The sequence below is a fragment of the Heloderma suspectum genome, chromosome 3 (assembly GCF_057233095.1).
Source record: "Heloderma suspectum isolate Gila_16-S chromosome 3, 16-S_ref, whole genome shotgun sequence".
NCBI classification, from domain to species: Eukaryota; Metazoa; Chordata; class Lepidosauria; order Squamata; family Helodermatidae; genus Heloderma; species Heloderma suspectum.
In genome coordinates, this window is record NC_139460.1 from 285,593,125 (window position 1) to 285,613,992 (window position 20,868).

Below are 20,868 nucleotides of genomic sequence, written 5' to 3' on the forward strand. Positions count from 1 at the left end.
TTAAAATTGGAAGAACGATTATGCCAGTGCAGTGCTGTGGGACTGAAGATGGTGCTGTAAGCTCATTAAAAATGATTAATCACATGTTCCAGTTATGCAAAAATGTCCTATGACACAGGACAAAAATAGTAACATTTTAGTAACTAAATGCCAAGAATAATAATGTGAACAAATATAAAACTGAATTAATATATAAATTACAAATTTAAAGCAATCGACAGGTATTCCAGATATACAACTAACAGATTTGTGAGAAATCTTGGTAAAAACAAACGTTGATTATTAGCATTCCAACAACAAAAAGCTCATGCATAACCAGTCATTGAAGAATTGACATTGTGTAGTTTAGAATGACTATGTGACATTTTCATAAGATCCCAGTACCACTCTTATAGTAAAACAATAATTTGGTTTGTAACAGAAAATAAGTACCCTCATAAAACAAACTACAAAATGATACAGTTTGGAGCTCTCAAAATATGATTACAGAGTACCAAAACCCAGGGCCGCTTCACATACTTACCTTGCCAGCAATCCTCTTTGGGTGGGCTGCTCTCCACAAACCCAAAATAACGTGATGCAGGTGTTTCATGTAGAGACCCATACACACGTGACCTATTCACACTGTCTTTCCCTTTTTTCTGAGGGAAGAATTCTGCAGATTCAATCTCCATATGAAGTGCCCATATCATACCTGAGGTCAGTGGTTCTCAATATGTGAGATAGACTCCTCTTGAGGCTGGGTACCTGATGGTTTGCACAAAGTTCCAAGGAGGGATAGAATTCTGAAAGAGGAGCTGTTGTCTGCTCTCACCAGCCAGGATCTGGGTGGACTGAATGCCCCCTGGCTTCGCTACTCCATCCCACTGTGGTTTGGAAAGGTTCAGAAAGAGCTGCTGCCTTGCTCTAATGATGTTTTGCTGTGCATGACTTTAGAAAGCAGTCAGATATCCTGTTCTATTCCTCTTCTAATGCCGGGTTTGAGGTTAGTGTTCCAAGATCCCTGCATATGGAAAGGCATACATGCATGCAGTGATTTCTGTATGGTATATGATTGATGCTGGGATGTGGACTGCAGAAGGCGGGGTAAGTTTTGGAGGAGGAACCAAGTTCAAAAGGTTTGAGAATTACTGCCTTGGGTGCAGGAGGTTGCACATGCTCTTTTACTATATGAAGAGGATTACCAACTGGGCAAATGCATGAACTAAATCTTTGTGTATTGCCCCATCATGTTCTCAGATATTTTCAAAAAATATATTAAAGTAATGCACTTTAAAATGTTGAATTATATGCCTTGTGCTGTTGTAGCTCATTACACACACACACACACACACACGACAGTATGGGAAAGCCATCTTCAATTTTACATTGTGTATGTTTCCATCAAGCATTCTGTATTAAAGTTCCAAGAAGTTGGATTCTGAGACAATACATATACTTTGGACAAATTTCATCCAATATCGTTAAGCCCTGTCCCTGAGAAACTGGCTTACACAATGAATGTTAAAGTATTAAGATTATACAGTTCTAAGTTACACAAACAGTAAGGCAGCCAGGAACTTCAGAATGTCTCTGGAAATATTTACTAGGCTGGAAACCCATTTGGGAGGTTGTTTAACTGTGAGGTCTCAGTGGCAGTAAACAGCATACTAAAAGGTTCTTTCTAATTGACTTAGAACTGAGAGATTGTATTCGGCAAGAATCAGGGAGAATTGCTTCATACATGGATAAATACTTCTGCACAATCCTAAAGGCAGTACACTGATGGCTAAACTACACATTATACATACGTGGTTTTTCTAGGCAAGACAGCTCAGGAAGTGGCAATTTTAAGTGAAGCAGCAGCAGGGATCAGGGATGTTTCACCCTTTCCCTGACCTGCAACTCCTCCCCCACCTCCCACTGCAGTTACAGTCATGTATTTGCGAGGTAACTGAAGTCCCACAGATACGAAAAGTCTTGGGGAAGGGAATTCCAGCAGTAAATCCATGGGCTTGAAAAGAGTTACATATCCCCTTCCATAGTTTTTACACTAGAAAGTGCCTTGTACTAAAAGATGCTTTGCTTAGAACAGGGGTGGACAGCTTCTGGGGATCCTGTTCTGGGGGGAAATTGTATAATTTTGCCCCCCTGGATCCCACCAGAGGTTGAACTCCTGCCTCCTCCACCGAATGCACCACCAGTGCAGCAGCATTGTAAGTTTTTTAAAATTGTGGTTTGCTGCTGAAATCTGGCAGCATAGCAGCAGCAAAAAGGAACCTATTTAGCTTTAAAGCAAATGACTGATTTTATTTTTATTCTTTTGCTGTCGCAGCAGCAACAGCAAATTTGGCAGCAGTGAGGGCCGTACGGGGGTGGGGGGATGCATGCAGCCTACAGGCCATATGTTGACCACCCCTAGCCTAGAAGAATTAGCCACAGGGTTTTTTTTTAATACGACAACATGTGTTCGTGTTGAATGTGTACTCTATTTACTGTCATGTATTTTTCTTATTGCATAGGGGGAAAAATCCATATCCTAAATAATTCAGCCCTTAGACTCTAGAGTCCTGCTTTTGCAGCATTGCAGCATCAGAGAACAGAATAATGCATTGGACATCCATTGTTCCCTGGCTGCTGAGCCTCAGGAGCTTTGCCCAGTGCAGAAGCAGTGACAGCATGCTATATGGCACAGGAGCACAGCAAAGAAGCTATTTTGATCTAAGGAGGAAGATAGGGGTGGTGCCCCCACCCCAAGAGCTGTATTGTAAGGGCCATGAATAGTACTCTTTTCCCCTGACATCATCCAGCTGGACTTTCAGCCCTGCTTGTTTTGTATAAGCTACTGCTGTAACTGTTATGGAACAAAGAGAGGCACATACTGTACCAACAACATGACAGGAGAAAATCAGACATATCTTGGGGGGCGGGGGGATGCTCTGATCCATATCATACCCCTGTACATTTGTGCCAATTTCACTGAAGCCAATTAAGAGGATTCTGAACAGTTTTTAATAATTCTTGTGAATCAAAGTGAACAAAAGTGATCAAGTAGTATCCTACTAATCCATTAATGCACTATGGTGTGCTACTGCAAGCAAAATTGGAATTGAACTCTACAGAAGAAGCACCATTGTACCTCTGTAAGGAAGGACTAAAAGTACCTGTCAGTTCCAGTTGAATTAGGATCTGCTGGCATTGTCAATTCAACAGCAACTGACAGCTACCTTTAGCTAAATACCTAAGAAATTAGCAGCAGTAGATCATCCTAGCTACTGATCCTTTAATCCTAAAACCCAGGCTGCATTTCCCCATCTGTAACCATTTAAAAGCTTTTGACTTTTGTTCCCATTGTACTATTTTACCACATTGGTATCTCAAGGTTATTTTAGGTAGCATGAATAGAATAAATTGTATTGTGGCCTGGAGACATGAACGATATTTATCCCATAATGAAGGCCTAACTTTTTAATCATTATAAGGAGCCCTTTGAGGAAGAAATTGTATCATTCATTTGTATACTTACTAACACAGGTGGGCAGTTAGGTTCTGGTCAGCAACTAATTTATTATCAGCTGGAATAACCCATAGGAATTATTCCCATATCACTGATTCCTAATGGGGAAATTCTTTTTTTCCTGTTACTGTACGTCAGGGTAACTGAATTCCAGTCTGTGGAGTTATGCTTGTGTCAAACCTCTGTAAATAACAAAAGAAAACTAACGTTCAGCTTAGACCAATCTGCACCACTGTGTAGGTGTTGGGACATTCAGCTTTTGAAATACCAGCAAGTAAGGTTTTCCACCAGTCCATTGATAGTGGCAGTGTGAACTTTATTTAGTGTCCAAAGTTGGTGTAATTCCGGCCAGTTGGTCCCATCAGATATACAATTTTGTACTGTTTTCAGAAAACAAAATGAAGAAATGACACGCCAGCTAAAAACATTCAGTAAACTGTCCTATACTTTTTCATTTTCTGTGTTTTTTTCTGGTGATGGTTTTTTCTTGCCAATACAAGGCTGTATGAGCAAAGTAAGTATTCCCACCATGTAAAGCAAGCCACATACGTAGAAAGAAAAGTCATATTTTTGTGTGAGGTCATAAATCCATCCTGGAAAACAAAAACAAGGCAGTTATCAATAGGATATGATCAATAAATTGGTGAGAAACACAGAACAGTACTGGTTCTGTTCATACAAAGAATATTACAAGTTGACACCATCTTATGACCACTTTCTCCATGTATTGTATTATTCTGTGAGAAATTTATTTATAATATTTTTAGACTGCTTAGGGTGCAGCCCTATTGTGATGATCATAAGCCTCTGAACTCAGAGGCTGATGGTCACCCAATGCAGGGCGGGAGGAGCGGTGGAGGCGATCTTTGCCTCCCCATCCTCCCACCCTGCATTTTTGCTAGATGGGCTTTTTTGCCCATCTAGGAAAGCATCTCAGAGCAGGAGGGAAGGAGGCTGGAGGGGCCTCTGGATAGCTCATATCTTGGCCTATCCAGTCCTCTCCCTGCCCACTGAAATGTGCCCTTTCCCCCTTCTTTCTCCGACCTCAGATCTGGGAATCCAAACTATCCTATAGCCCCTCAGACACTGTTTAGGGGCCATAGGATAGTTGCCTTCATATATGAAAGTCTCTAAGCGGTTCACATTAAAAATACAACAACAATGTAGAAACAAGATATAATAATAATTAAAAACATAATTAAAAACTTAGATATATAAAATATTACCTTCAAAGTTAAATTTACCAATGCCTAGGTAGGGAACCTGTAACAAGATCCTCCCACACATTACATTAGGTCTGCTGCTCTCTCAAACAACACTGCCCTTCCTCCCTTGCTGCCCCTTATACCTGGAACTGCCTCCCAACACCTGTGTGATGTTATTGCTCTTACTTCTTCAAATCCCTCTGGAAAACTCACCTTTTCCATTAAGCCTTTAAAACATTCCCTTAGTCACAAGTGGGCAACACAAGGCTGGCCATTTCTGCTATGTGCCCCTACCACCGCCAACAAAATGAGGCAATGCTGTCAGCAAAAAGAATGACAATTTTGCAAGGAAACAAGGAACAGAAGTGTGATTCTGCTTGGAAGCAAGGCGTGAACTCCCCACATGCGTTGTTTCCATGAGAAATCACAGCAGCAGCAGTGGGCTGCAGCCCCCAGTGGGTTCTGGGGGACAATGTGGCCCCCCAGCTCTCGGAGGTTGCCCACCCCTGCCTTAGAACTGATAACCTAATGTAACTGTGCCTAAGTGTGTAACGGAAATACATGCAAATTCTTCCCCTGCTTATCTCTTCTTCCATTTCCCTCTCTTTCCTTTGTTGTCTCCCCTTCATCACATTTAGACTCTTAACTCCTCAGGAAAGGGACCTGTCTGCTTATACATCACACCTCCATATAGGAAAAAAATTATGAAACCTCTGTATCCTATATGTGTATTTTGCTGGTTATGCGTACAAAAAAGCATAATGAGTGGTGACTCTTCACCCTTCAATATTAGAACAATTTTTAGAAGTTACCTGTAACCACTTGATTTAAACTGCATGCTGATTTGCTTTTGAGCACTTGATGGATGACTGAAGAAAGAAAACAAGCTGGAATACTCATACTACCTGAGGTTGTTCCAACTGAATCTCATTTGGAACAAGCAAGATTCAATTTTGCTTGTGTGGTTCTGGTTGAAGCCAATAGAGTAAGGTTTAGTTCTAGTGCTATAGGCCTATTATAGCAATCCCATACTATAAATATTTCTCAGAAAGATTTCTGAAATCTCCTTTTATCTCTCTTCCATCTTGTTTTCATGGAAACAGTTATGCAACCCATCTTCTGTAGGGCTTTGCAATTGATATTGTACACTAATTGGAATGTTGTTTACTTTATAGTCTGTTTCAGCACAGAACTCCCTGAAGAGAAAATCCATGTAGCAGGCAGAGGGACTGGTAAGAGTCAGCCAATACAGGCTCAGAAATAGCAACTAGTAGCCAATGAGATTAGACAAGCTTAATCATCTCATCTGTGAGGAAGCCAATGTTGACAAGGTTCCATCTGCAATTTAAATTTCAGCTAGGAGCCCCCTTTCCTTTACATTTAAGTATGTGTTAAGAAAAGAAGAGAATAAATATATAGCAATACTTCTTTGTTGAGAATGATGTTGATGTTGAGAATGAATGAGAAGAGCATATATGCAATTATTCACTATGTGCTCTAGTGACTGTATAGCCTTGGCCGGCCACCCCCAACATGGTGCCCACAACATGGTTTGGACTACAGCCTCCTTCATCCCTGACCGTTGGTCATGATTGCTGGGGCTGATAGGAGTTGTACCAACATCTGGATGGCACTACTTTAGGAAATGCTGGCAAGTGCTAGAGCCCTATTCGGTTGTTGTTGCCCTCATGGAGGGTGTCTTTTTGAAGAGGAGAGACCCCTGTATCTGGAGGCTCTCCACATGATCCAGAAGGCTGATTTTCCAACAGAGGTGGGCAGGGCTAGCATGCTCTCTGTCCTCACATATTTAGTTTCCCCAGTTGAGGAACAGCTGGATAGGGCTAAGAATGTCAGACCAACAAAGTACCACATTTACCTGCAAATGGTGGTCCCAGCAGTGCTGATATCCCATTGGCACAAATGATGATCCCATAGGCATTTGCAAGGTGCTTAATCCCTACTAAATCTTCTGTTACGACAGGCATGAGTGAAAAATATCCACTCGAAAATCCTATTAGGGCACAGACCACTGCCAGTCCAGCATATGTATGCATTAATGGCAAAATAAAAATGCAAGAGACAAGAGTAAAGTTAGCTGCCATGAAGACATTCCAAGCACTGACACAAGGTGTATCAGAGATGACGCCAAGGATGACCTTACCAAAAATGTGGACAATAGCAATAATTGAGGTCAAAGGAAATATATCATTCTGCACAGAAAGGTGATACTGTTTGACAATTTCTGGAAGATGGATAAAAGGGATCACAAAGGTGCTGTATGCAAACAAGGCCCAAAAGACAAAGGCTGCAAACTTTCTGTTCGTGAAGAGGGATGCAGCTCCAAAGTAACTTGAATACCAAGCCCCAAAGCCTTTCTGGATTGTAACCGTCAGCTGGCTCACTGTCTTCAGAATACAAAGAACATAGAAATTCTTCCTGTGTCTGGTTACATCTTTGTTTTCCAATGCTGGAAGACTGCCCAGCTTTTCTTCCTTACCCTGTCCTTTTTCTTCTTCCCTTAAGACGCCATTAGATGTCAGTGTTTCTGCAGAGCAGGAGAGAGCTTTCACAGGACTCTGACTTTTGCTGGTGTTTCTCTCCCCACTTCTTTCAGCAATGTACTCCTTGCAATGAATAGGTCTCATGAGTGCTCCGCAAACACACAGGTTCAGACAGACTGCACCTTGGATGAACATGGCATTCCTCCAGCCAAACTTCATACAAAGATATTTCAGCAAAACTGTCATCAGGAAAGCACCAAACCCTGTTCCAGTTGTGCTGAGTCCCTGGGCAAATGCTCTTCTATTCTGAAAGTATTCTCCTACCATGACCACAGCAGGCAAGTACACCATGCCACTCCCAACACCTGAAAAACAAACATTCCAAACTTATCTAAGAAACCTTCACTGTAGTCATTACACATCCAGGCTAAATGATGGAAGGCCCAAATATTATGATATAATGCTAGCACAGCATTAACTAAGTGTTTAGGGTGGCCTTCCACAAGGATGCTGAGAAACTGGGACAATGTGTGGCTTTATACAGGACATGGGGCATGCATTGTGGCAGTATTTCATAAAGCTTTTATATGATATAGGGTAGAGATGAAGTCTGGTAATACCATGTCACCCTAATGGGCAGTATCCAACTGTGTTATTCCATTAGCGCAAATGATGTTGCAGTAGTGGAAACCAGAATCTGAACTATGCGCAAGAGAAAAATCCAACTAAAGTTACGTTTGCATAAGCACGGTTCCCAAGCAGTTGCTCAACCCATTGTGCAACCAGCTGCATATAACTCTTGCACAACCCGCTGTGCAACCACTTGTGCATAACTCTTGTGCAACCCATTGTGCAAGGTGTTGTGAAACTGACTGCACAAGTGTAATGCACAACAGAAAGATTCAGAGAACCAATTGCGCAAGTGTAATGCACAGCAGAAAGATTCAGAGGAGCTCCAGTAGTTTGCGGAATGCCACCATTGGATACTGTCCATTGGGCAATTATCCTGTTATGCCTGTGCACTTGGGGGACCCACTGCTTGCGCAACGAGGCTTTGGCAATTCTAAAAATAACCCAAAACAAGCAGAAATGCCCATTTCCAGAATGGGCCAGATCAGAGGAGCTTTCAGAAGGGAGCACTGCTGATCTGTCCTGACCCAAAAATGAGGGATTGTTTTTAAAAACACAAAAGCCCTGTTGTGGATGCAGTGGGTCCCGCAAGCAGAACAGAACCAGAGGAGGTGGAGCAGCCATGCTGGGTACTGCTCATTTGGAGCGCAACAAAGTCAAGTATCATGGAGATTTGGATCTAGACTTAGACATACCTAGAGTAGACCTATTGAAATCAACTGGACTTAAGTCATAACTAGCTTAAGCCTCATTGATTTCAGTGGGTCTGTTTTAGGTAGCACAAAGAAGAGAAACTGGTTCTCAGGATGCAAAATATAATTTATTGTAAGAAGCCCAACATATTTGTCTTTTTTCTTATTTAGGCCTTCTTCAAGGGGTAAAGAAAATGTGCAGAAAATTTGCTCATGTGCTCAAACAATTCTTTGTAAGTTAATTGATTTAAATGCACTTCCCCAAAAATACAATCTGGTCTTATGTCAACACTGTAGCATCATCTGTGAGAAGAAGAAATATCTGCAGACTAATGGACCATACATTTTCTGCCTGACTATACTTTTCTATCGCTAAGCCCCTAGTGCTCTTATTTTATCAAGTTTCAGAAAGACTTTTCCTAGGGGTTTTCCCCCTCGTTTTAGGATGAAAGTGAACACAGAATAGAAAGATTCCTCCTCTTATTCTAGAAAGAGAGAAGGCTATTAATTCTATTGTACAGGGTAGTGCTACCATGAAATGGAAGGAGGTGGCAACCACAGATAGCAGTTTTTGTATGCCATTAAATGGAGTCCAAATGTTTAATTTCACTGACTATCATATATTTTACTGCAGAGGGTGCCATTAGGATTTTCCACTTCAGGTACCAAAATGCCTTAGGGTGGCCCCTCTGCTGTCCAGTGATCACTCCTTTATTTGCTGCTGGTGATTAATTCTCTCCACTCCCACAATCAGCTTTCTGTTCTGCACACAGCAAAATTTACTGCTCCCCTTTTGCCTTTCTATTTATACTCTCACACTGCTAGAACAACAGCTGAGTGCAAAAGGCTGCCTGCACACTTCTGTAAATGGACAGCTGATGATAGCTGTTGATAACATCTTCTAGGTGGTTGTACACCATAAGCCACCACATGGTGGAGATTTCTAAAATGCTCACTATTCTAACACAAAGAACATAGGACAGTTCAAACTCTAATTCTTTATGGGTGCAATGCTATGCATGTTTAGACAGAAAAGGGCCTACAACTTCCTGCATGCTGGATTTGTAGGCCTTTTTTCTGTCTAAACATGCATAGGATTGCACCTTAATTTAATACAAAACTTCAACACATGGTTTTGCATTAAAGTCGAGTCCTGAGCACACTTACCTAAGAATGTCCAGCATCTAGTCCAGCATCTCTTTTCCACAGTGGCCAACCCAATGCTTACAAGCAGGACATGAGGGCAACGGCTGACTGCTATTCTTTCCCAGCAGTTGGTATTAAGAGACATGCTTCCCTCTGTTTTCAGAGGTAGCATATAGCCATCAGGACTAGTAGCCAGTGATAGCTTTACCATCCATTAATTTGTCTAATTCCCTTTTAAAGCCATCTAAGTTGAAGGCCATCACCACATCTTGTCTAAGTGAATGGAACTCACTCTGCGCTGTGTGAAGAAGTGCTCCATTTTGTCTGCCCTGCATCTCCACCACTCACCTTCACCGGATTATCCTGGGTCTAGTATTATGGGAGGAGGAGGAAAATTCTCTACATCCATTTTCTCGGCATAATTTTATAGACTTCTATCATGTCCCCTTTACTCGCCTTTTTTCTAATCTAAAAACCCCTAAATGTTGTTACCTTTCCTCATAGAAAAATTGTTCCAGGCCCCTGATTATTTTGGTTGTCCTTTTCTGCACCTTCTCCAGCTCTACAGTTTTGCCATGGGGGGGGGGGGGGGCCTGCATCAACCAAAACCATATACAGTATTCCAAATGTGGTTATTGGGGAGTAAGCCACATTGAGTTCAATGTGACATTGTTGTTGTTCAGTCGTTCAGTCGTGTCCGACTCTTCGTGACCCCATGGACCATAGCACGCCAGGCCTTCCTGTCCTGCGCTCTCTCCCGGAGTGTGCTCAAGTTCATATTCATTGCATCCGTGATGCTATCTAGCCATCTCATCCTCTGCCGTCCCCTTCTCCTTTTGCCTTCAGTCTTTCCCAGCATCAGGGTCTTTTCCAGGGAGTTTTCTCTTCGCATTAGGTGGCCAAAATATTGGAGCTTCAGCTTCATTATCTGTCCTTCCAATGAGCAGTCAGGGTTGATTTCCTTTAGGATGGACTGATTTGACCTCCTTGCAGTCCAGGGGACTCGTAAGAGTCTTCTCCAGCACCACAGTTCGAAAGCATCAATTCTTCGGCACTCAGCCTTCCTTATAGTCCAGCTCTCACAGCCATACATTACTACTGGGAAAACCATAGCTTTGATTAGACGGACCTTTGTCGGCAAGGTGATGTCTCTGCTTCTTACTATGCTGTCTAGGTTTGCCATAGCTTTCCTCCCAAGGAGCAAGCGTCTTTTAATTTCATGGCTACAGTCACCATCTGCGGTGATCTTGGAGCCCAAGAAAGTCACTGCTTCCATTTCTTCCCCTTCTATATGCCAGGAAGTGATAGGGCCAGATGACATGATCTTCGTTTTTTTAATGTTGAGTTTCAAACCAGCTTTTGCACTCTCCTCTTTCACCCTCAACAAGAGGCTCTTGAGATCCTCTTCGCTTTCTGCCATTAGGGTGGTATCGTCTGCATATCGGAGGTTGTTGATAATTCTCCCGGCAATCTTAATTCCGACCTCTGATTCATCCAATCCGGCATTTCTCATGATGTACTCAGCATATAAGGTAAATAAGCAGGGTGACAATATGCAGCCTTGTCGTACTCCTTTCCCAATTTTGAACCAATCGGTTGTTCCATGTCTGGTTCTTACTGTTGCTTCTTGACCCTCGTACAGGTTTCTCAGGAGACAGGTAAGGTGGTCTGGTACTCCCATCACTTTAAGAATTTGCCATAGTTTGTTGTGATCCACACAATCAAAGGCTTTAGCGTAGTCAATGAAGCAGAAATAGACGTTTTTCTGGAATTCTCTTGCTTTCTCCATGATGCAGCGAATGTTGGCGATTTGATCTCTAGTTCCTCTGCCTCTTCGAAACCCAGCTTGTACTTCCGGTAGTTCTCGGTTCGCATACTGCTGAAGCCTAGCTTGTAGGATTTTGAGCATCACCTTGCTGGCATGTGAAATGAGCGCAATTGTGCGGTAGTTTGAACACTCTTTGGCGTTGCCCTTCTTTGGAATTGGAATGTAAACTGACCTTTTCCAGTCTTGTAGCCACTGTTGAGTGTTCCAGATTTGTTGGCATATTGAATGCAGCACTTTAACAGCATCATCTTTTAGGATTTTAAATAGCTCAGCTGGGAGACTGTCATCTCCGCTAGCTTTGTTGTTACTAATGCTTCCTAAGGCCCACTTGACTTCACTCTCTAGGATGTCCGGCTCAAGTTCAGTGACCGCACTATCATGGCTATCAGGGACATTCAGATCTTTCCTGTATAGTTCTTCTGTGTATTCTTGCCACCTCTTCTTAATCTCATCTGCTTCTGTTAGGTCCCTGCCTTCTTTGTCCTTTATCATGCCCGTCTTTGCACAAAACGTACCCTTGAGATCTCCAATTTTCTTGAAGAGATCTCTAGTCTTTCCCATTCTGTTGTTTTCCTCGATTTCTTTGCATTGTTCATTTAAGAAGGCCTTCTTGTCTCTCCTTGCTATTCTCTGGAACTCTGCATTCAGTTGGATATATCTTCTCCTTTCTCCCTTCCTTTTCGCTTCCCTTCTTTCCTCAGCTACTTGTAAAGCCTCATCAGACAGCCACTTGGCTTTCTTGCATTTCTTTTTCTTTGGGATGGATTTCGTTGCTGCCTCCTGAACAATGTTACGGACCTCCGTCCATAGTTCCTCAGGCACTCTGTCTATCAGGTCTAATCTCTTAAATCTATTCCTCACCTCCACTGTATATTCATCAGGGATATGATTTAGGTCATACCTGAATGGTTTAGTGGCTTTCCCGACGTTCTTCAATTTAAGCTGAAATTTTGCAACAAGAAGCTCATGATCTGAGCCACAGTCAGCTGCAGGTCTTGTTTTTACTGACTGTATGGAGCTTCTCCATCTTTGGCTGCAAAGGACATAATCAATCTGATTTCGATATTGACCATCTGGTGATGTCCATGTGTAAAGTCGTCTCTTGTGCTGTTGGAAAATTGTGTTTGCTATGATCAGCGTGTTCTCTTGGCAAAACTCTATTAGCTTTTGTCCTGCTTCATTTTGTACACCAAGGCCATGCCTGCCTGTTATCCCGGTGATTTCTTGACTTCCTACTTTAGCATTCCAATCCCCTTTGATGAAGAGGATATCTTTTTTTGGTGTTAGTTCTAGAAGGTGTTGTAGGTCTTCACAAAACCGATCAACCTCAGCTTCTTCGGCATCAGTGGTTGGGGCATAGACTTGAATTACTGTGATGTTGAATGGTTTGCCTTGGATTCGTACTGAGATCATTCTATCATTTTTAAGATTGTACCCCAGTACTGCTTTTCCCACCCTTTTGTTGACTATGAGTGCTACTCCATTTCTTGCCCACAAGATTCTTGCCCACAGTAGTAGATATGATGGTCACCTGAATTACATTCGCCCATGCCTGTCCATTTTAGTTCACTGATTCCCAAGATGTCGATGTTCAATCTTGCCATCTCATGTTTGACCACCTCCAGCTTACCTTGATTCATTGATCTGACATTCCAGGTTCCTAAACAATATTGTTCTTTACAGCATCGGATTTTCTTTTCACCGCCAGACACATCCACAGCTGAGTGTCCTTTCGGGTTTGGCCCAGCCGCTTCACTCTTTCTGGCGCTACTTGGAAATACCCTCTGCTCTTCCCCAGTAGCATATTGGACACCTTCCGACCTGAGGGGCTCATCTTCCGGCGTCATATCTTTTAGCCTTGTGATACGTTCCATGGGGTTTTCTTGGCAAGAATACTGGAGTGGGTTGCCATTTCCTTCTCCAGTGGACCACATTTTGTCAGAACTCTCTGCCATGACCTGTCCGTCTTGGGTGGCCCTGCACGGCATAGCTTATGGCTTCACTGAGTTATGCAAGCCCCTTCGCCACAACAAGGCAGTGATCCATGAAGGGGAATGTGACATACTTCAAAGTAAAAGTGCTTAAGAACACACTGCACTGCATGTAAGCTTTCCAACTATGGGGTGCATTCAAATATATTGTTTCCTCCTACTTTATATGTTACTGCTTGTTTTTATACGCCAAGTGAGTTCAACACTGCCTGAAACTTTTGAACCAGCCACCCTGTTTAATCATCTGTCATGCTTTTTCCAGGTCAAAGGTTGTTTGCTGTCTTAAAAAGACTGTGAATCCAGTACATAAATAAATTTTAAGAAAGTGCATATCAAATGAGGCTAAACATAGTGTCCTGAATCAACCCCAGTAAATATTGTTCACAAGGATCAGCAATGCAAAACAGGAAGAAGTTGTCCTGAAAAGGCATGCTACCCTAGGTGGCCCTACTTTGCTTCTTTAAACCAGTGCACAGTAATTTGTACATTCATTAACATGGTTTCTGAAATGAATACAAATGTTTCATGTTTCGCAGCCCTGTTTACCTGGTGCCATGTCATACAGTAAACTATTGATATACATTTCTCCTGCAGGAAAGGGATTTTATCAAACATCAAAAGTTCAGATGTCCTGATGTTATTTAATTATTAATTTTACTGCACTCTCGGCTGCATTGTTTTAAGAAGATCTTGAAGGGAAAAAAGCATGTTTGTATCACATACCTCTGGATCACCAATGGGCAGTCGGTTCAGAAGCACGAAGGACAACACTAGAATAGCTCAGGGCGCTAAAGAAGAATGGCTAAATTGTATGACCCATTGTTTTATTTTTGTGCGCTATCACGTCTTTTGCATTTAACTATTTTGTAAGCCACCCTGGGAATGTTTTACAGCAGGGGTGCAAAACCTCAGACCTGGGGACCAAATCCAGCCCTGTGGGGGGTCCCAAGCTGGCCCCCCAGGGTTTCCCAGAAGGCCATGACCCTTCCCCAGGCTTCACCTCCTTTCCCCCAACCACCAATTGTTTGGTGGCTTCCTGGATTTGTGTAGTTTCCCCCCATTCTAAAAGGCTGAAATGCCTCTCCTAAGGCTTAGTGACTGGCAGGAAGAGCTTTAAGCTAAAACATGCTGGTGTTTGGGGGCCCACCGCTTTTGCATTTGGGCCTGCCCACCACTGGAATGTGTCCCCTGAAAGCTTCTCCAAAATGGCATTTACCCCTGGGCCAAAAGAAGTCCAACTCCTGTGCTCTAGTGCTGCTGTGGTTGAAACCGGGTCCTCTGTGGCAGGGGTCCCCAATGCAGTGCCCATGGGTGCCATGACACTCATGGGGACCTCCAACAGTGCCCATGAAGCTCTCCACTCTCTGCCCACTTCCAAGATTTGTTTTAATACAAACCCTGAAAAACATTGCAGCACCATGTCCTCCTTCCTCTTCCTGCACCTGCTGCAGAGCAGCTGTTGGTGGGCAGGCAGAGAAGGAAAGAGTTGCTGTCTGGCCCTGCCCAGTCTTCTGTCCATACACACCTTTCCCCCTTTGCTCTCTCTCCCCACTCCCAATCTCTAGCTTCACTATTTCTCTCCCTCATCCCCTTTCTCTCCCCCACCCCCCACATTATCAGAAATCAGACATCTGTACATGCAGACTGATCTTCATGCACAGATCCTGCACGTGCAAGTTATCAGTGCTGATTACAACACAGGAGGCATCTCCTCAAATGCATTTTTGTATGTACAGAATTGTCCCCTCCATTAAAGTGAATAAAGGAACCCTTATAGACTGAGGAAATTCGGACTTGTGGTGGAGTTCCTATGCTCACAACAAATTGTAGATCAGGGTGATTCTCTCTCCCTATCCCTAGCCTTGCTCATTTTAGCACTTCTGTGTTCTTAAGAAACAGTTAAATGTACTAAAAATATCCAAATGTATATTCAGTCATAACTCATGCTTACCAGATATAACTCCAAACGTAATGAAGAGGTAATGCACGTTTGAGGCATAAGAACTCAGTATCCATCCTAAGGCATTCAAGATGCCTCCAGTTATTGCTGTCTTCCGACATCCGCAGGTGTTAATAAACAAACCAATAAAAGGGCCTGTGACAAAATGAGAAGAATAAATCGTTTCATAAAGCTCTGTTTTTTCCCTTCATAAATATAATGAGATTTCAAACCCCTTGATTCGCATTTGCAAGAAGTTCAGGCCATGGGCTGAAAATCATTAAAAGCTAGAGATCTGCACCCAAAGATCCAGCCAATTATTTCTAATCAATATATGCATTTCAGACATGCATTATAGTTGATCATAGCAGGTAGGGTCCACAGATTAACAGGAAACTGGCGAACAAATTCATATCTTAAAAGGCGGTATTGCTAAACGTTTTGCTCTATGGCATATATCTGCAGGTTCTGAATTTGGAGAAGGCTATCAATGGATACTAGTCCTGACAGCTATGTGCTACCTCCAGTGTCAGAGGTGGTATGCTGTGTATACCAGTTGCTGGGAAACATGGGCGAGGGGGTGCTGTTGCACTCGTGTCCTGCATGTGGGTTCCCAGTTGAACAGCTGGTTGGCCACTGTGTGAACAGAATGCTGGACTAGATGGACCCTTGGTCTGATCCAGCATGGCTCTTCTTGCGTTCTTACCTAAGATGGACATACTCTTTGGGACACACTAAGACTTTCCAGAAGCCAGATCCATCCATTAACTAGGCATTGCAGGGAACCCTGAAACACCTGACCTTCTCAATATGCCATCATCCTGTGCTCTGGCTGGCCTACTGGAAGGAGAGGCGCCATAACTGATATAAGGCTGACCGGGCAAGAACTTGGGGGAGAAGTGTCTGAGCCTGGTTTCTGTCTCTGATTTCTCTCTCATCCTGAACCTACTCTGAAGACTGTCTTCTCTGTCCTGAGTCTGGGTTCTGGCAGAGTCTCATTTGCTACAGAGATATACAAGGGGCAGAAAAGGTGACTGATATTCAGCTCCCCACCAAAGTGATAGACATAGGTGCTGTTCTAAAAACGGTGTATGATTCCAAATCTAGTATCTGGAACCATGCGAGCAGCTCCAAGTTGCCCCACTGCAACCATGTTAGTTATAGCCACTGAGCCTATTGCAACCATTTTATTTGAACAGCAGTGGCGTAGTGGAGCCAGGGTGCACAGGGATGCAGCTCCAGCACTTTTTTTTATTATACATATTATTTAGATGTCATCTGCCACCCCACCCCACCCAGAATTCCCTGTTCCCTCTGAGTTTAACTGTAATTCTCACAGTAGCTGGGTAGAACATGAATTTTCCCAGCAACAATATATTGTTCCCTGTTGTAATGCAAAGTATTTTGTGTGGCTTGGTCTTGAATGGGCAATTAAAACCCATTAGCTTTACAAAAATACCTGCTGCTGTGGTGAAAACTCCTAGAACTGGTTTGTTGGAATGGCTCAATTCAGCTGACTACACTTTTGGATTCTCCTTGGGGATGTGGCTATGCGGACTGTCATAATGGGCACCTGCACTTCAAAATTTACCACTGCACCACTATTGGACAGTAGTCATATGAGTGTCATGGTCAGCCTATTGGCTAGTACCTGTAACATCACTGCTTACAACAAGAGTATTTTAAAAGGTAGAGAGGCTGGATGTTGTAGCATAAAAGCATGGGAGCACTCATGGAGCCCTTTAGGAACAAAATAAGCAGAAGCAGACACTAGAAAATGTTTCCCAGCATAAATGGCCTGCTATTCTGTGAAATATTTATTTATTTATTGTCCTTTTCCCATGTAGGAGTGCATACCTTTCCCTTTTAAAAAAAGTGTAAAAACTATCTACCCATAGCACGGCTGCTTCCCACTATGCCTTAGAGATGGCATATCACACCACTGGTGCTCTAAAAATGATCCCCCCCCCTTTCCCCTAGTGTCTGGAGAGGTCTTCAAAGAGCCTTGGAGAAGGAGAAAGATGCAAGGTTCTTGCCAGGTTATGTAACCTGAGAACTTTCTTCTCTCTTGAATCATCTTCTCTGTTAATAATTAATGCAGCAAAAATGCCGAGAACTCCTAGATGCAGTCTGTGGAGCATTTGCTGCCCCCAACCCCACAAACACACACTGCTTTTTTTCCAGATTATGCTAAACTAGTAAAGTATGTGAAACCAGAAGTGGGCAGAAGGTTGATCAGGATCTAGTAGTAGGCCTTGAGGTGGTCTGCAGTATATCTGCAAGGGTTTCTGACTCCCTGTTGTTTCACAAACAGGCTCCCCATCACTAAATTAAGGGTGCAAGCCATGGCTGGCTGAGGCATGCTGCGAGTTGGAGGACCTTTTTCTGTCTAAATATGCATAGGATTGCGCCCTAGGTTGCTGAAATGAAGAAAGCAGGGGGGGGGGGGAGAACCAAGACTGGATTCTTGTGAACAGACTGTGTGCTCAGTTCCAATACTGAAAACTAATTCCTGGGCCGAGCATGTGCTCAGTTAAGGCTGTTCCACTGAGCAGAAGTTTGCATTTGGCTCCTGTCTGTAGATTTCAAGGTTCTAGGCAAAAGACAAAGTAGAGTCCAGAAGCCTGAAGTCTTCCCACGCCTATGTTAAACAGCTGAATGTATGAGTTTCTGGAAACAGTTTTAGAACAAGAAGCTTCAAACCACTTTCAGAATCACTTTGTGGGCTAAAATAAACAGCAGGCTTACAAAGTTGTGAATCAGTGCTACAGTAGTTCACAAACGGCTTGTACTGGCATGTTCTGTCCTAGAATCATTTTCTGAAAAGCTGCCAAAAACCAATCCAGAAAACCTTGACTGTGCAGTTGAAAAACACGTCTGGAACTTTGATTCATGAGATATATTGTTCCCCCTGGGTTAAAGTCCGCCCAAGTTTTCTAATCATGCACCCTAATCTAATCATGCTAACTTGCTAGAGTTGAAGAAGACTCTTTATGAGGTCAAGACAAGGATGCCCCTAACTCTGAATGCACTGACAGGCATTTCACTGGGCAGAAAGTATAATTTGTTGACCAAACAAAAAGATTTTTTTTAAAAAAAACTTGCTTAAACCTGATCTGTCCATGCAGCAGAATCACCTGGTACTGTTTTTCCTGGACTGTACTATTCCAACTGCAGGAAACATTCAGTGTTCACCTGTTTCCCCAAAAGTTTTCTCTGCATTTGGAAAACTAGCATATCAGGAAGAAATAGGCATGTCTTTTTCCTAATTGCTAGCTTTCTGTGTGGAGAGCTGGGATCTCCAATATGGTAGCCATGATGCCTGCCAGGTTCCCTGCCACTCCTGATTATTATTTTATTTCTTAATATTTATTTTAATTTTTAAAACTTTTTTTACCTGGAAGCCTGGCATACTGCAAAGTGAAGGGCTGCCCTCCACTATCATCTTTGAGTTCAAAAGAGTAGTTTTGTGCTTTGGAGCTCAGACCCTGCCTCTGTCTTGGACTTAGGTTCTTGGGCAAGTTACTTTTCTTTTAGTCTCACTGGTCTGCTGAAAAAATGAGTGTTTTGTGACCAGCCATGCTCTCAATAGCAGCCATTTTGTGCAAGCACTCACAACATTCTCTCAAAATTCCAAAGGAGACTAGATTAGAGTATTGTAATGCACACTTTATGTGGGACTGTCTTTGAAAGTGGTTCAGAAACTTCAGCCAAGGCAGAATGTGGTGTCCCACCTGTTAACAGGTGTTTACTGATATACTCATATAACATCTGTTTTGTACCATCTGCACTGGCTGGATGTTTCCAGGCCCAATTCTAGGTGCTGCTTCTTACCTTTAAAGCCCTAAAGGGTCCTGATTCTAAAGGGTCTCCTTCCATATGGGTCCTCCCTCCAGCACTTAAGAACTGTTCTACTTGGGGCCCTGCTCTGGATTCCCTCTCACAAGGAGGCTAGATTAGCCTTCACCAGGAACAGGGCATTTTTGGTGGCAGCCACAGTATTAAAAAGCTCCCTTCCAAGGATAGTTTGAACAGCTGATCTTCCACAGACAACTTGTTTCTGTCGGCCTTTGGGAATTAACTACTGCTTTGCCCTGCTGTATTTTGTTTTAAGCAGTACTATTGCTTGTTGCTGGTGTGTGTGTGTGTGTTTTAATTTATATTGCCTTATTTTAATGTTGTGAACCTCTATGAAATGTGGCTGTCATTAAATATTTTTAATTTTTTTAAAAAAATTCCACACCTGCCATCTGATGTGGTACCGTCCAGGAAAGACTGATATGTCACGTTTCCGCCACATGTCTAGATTGGCTCTAGGCATGTTTACAGACAAGAGTATCCATACGCCCACACCCCAGAATACAGCCTATCATATTGCAGATAGGTTGCTGGCCTGCATTTCACAGCTTATGTTCCCATCTGCACTAGGCAGTGAAGTTTAAGATGCAAAAAGGTGCACATAAACAACCACTTTGTCTACTGCATTTAAAAATAGCCACGTTCGCATGACCAAGGCCCACCTATACCACTTGTTGTGATACACAAGACAGAGATTATATGAGCAAAGGCTAATAAGAGCCTTTGTCCTGATCCAGCATTTCTTTTACAGGCGCAGGCGCAGTAATATGTGAACAGTGCTCCTTGCTTGCAAGGCCTGGCACGTTCATTTTTAATCAAGGAACCACAACCACATGCATGTGCAGATCTGCTTCCTCCATTGAAATGGATGGGGTAAGCCCATACACACAAAAGAGCTATATGGGTGCATCAGAGTATATACAGAGCTCTGGATCAGGGTGAAAATTGCTGTGTAAGAGCAATGATATAAGAGAGCCAGTGTGGTATCGTGGTTAAGGTACTGGACAGGGTCTCAGGCACCCTGGGCTCTAGTCCCCACTTGGCCATGAAGCTCACGGGGTAATTTTGAGCCAGTCACTGACACTCAACCTAATCTACCTCACAGGGTTCTTATGAAGAAGAAAAGAAGAGGAGGATCACGTATGCCACCTTGGGCTCCTTCGAGGAAAGGCAGGATATAATTGTAACAAATACATACATAAAATGATATAAGTGCCTACCTACGATCAGGGTAATACCCATACTGAGAGAGCTGACCCATGCCGTCAGGCCTCGACTTTGGCTGAATTCTTCAAGCCATTCCATGTTGAGAACACCAAGGGCCATTTGCGATCCCATAATGAGTATGTGTACGAGGAAAGAAGAAAGGACAATCATCCAAGCCCATCCACCATCAATATCTGGATTTGGCTTAAGCTTCTCCCTCTCTTTGGAATCATCTTTGAAATCATAGCCAATATCTTCGCAACTGGTATACATTTTCTGCCAAGTATCCTGAAATAAATAGAGAAAATGTTCTCACCAATCCCTGAAAAAAGGCTCAGAATTGTAGTTCTTTAAAAAAATATTTTAAGGGTTTTTT

At 42.9% G+C, this 20,868-nt stretch overlaps 1 protein-coding gene across 1 annotated transcript in view; it reads right to left on the bottom strand.

The window, feature by feature from the left end:
- Nucleotides 1–122: 122 nt before the first annotated feature.
- SLC16A14 (solute carrier family 16 member 14) overlaps nucleotides 123–20,868 on the bottom strand; it is a 30,736-nt gene continuing 9,990 nt past the window's right edge. Inside the window, exons 2-5 of the mRNA XM_084842031.1 lie at nucleotides 20,507–20,780; nucleotides 15,441–15,584; nucleotides 6,578–7,567; nucleotides 123–4,089 (exon numbers count right to left, since the gene is read on the bottom strand). Coding sequence (XP_084698157.1) covers nucleotides 3,938–4,089; nucleotides 6,578–7,567; nucleotides 15,441–15,584; nucleotides 20,507–20,765 — 1,545 coding nt within the window. The 5' untranslated portion in view covers nucleotides 20,766–20,780 and the 3' untranslated portion in view covers nucleotides 123–3,937. The remainder of the gene's footprint in view (nucleotides 4,090–6,577; nucleotides 7,568–15,440; nucleotides 15,585–20,506; nucleotides 20,781–20,868) is intronic.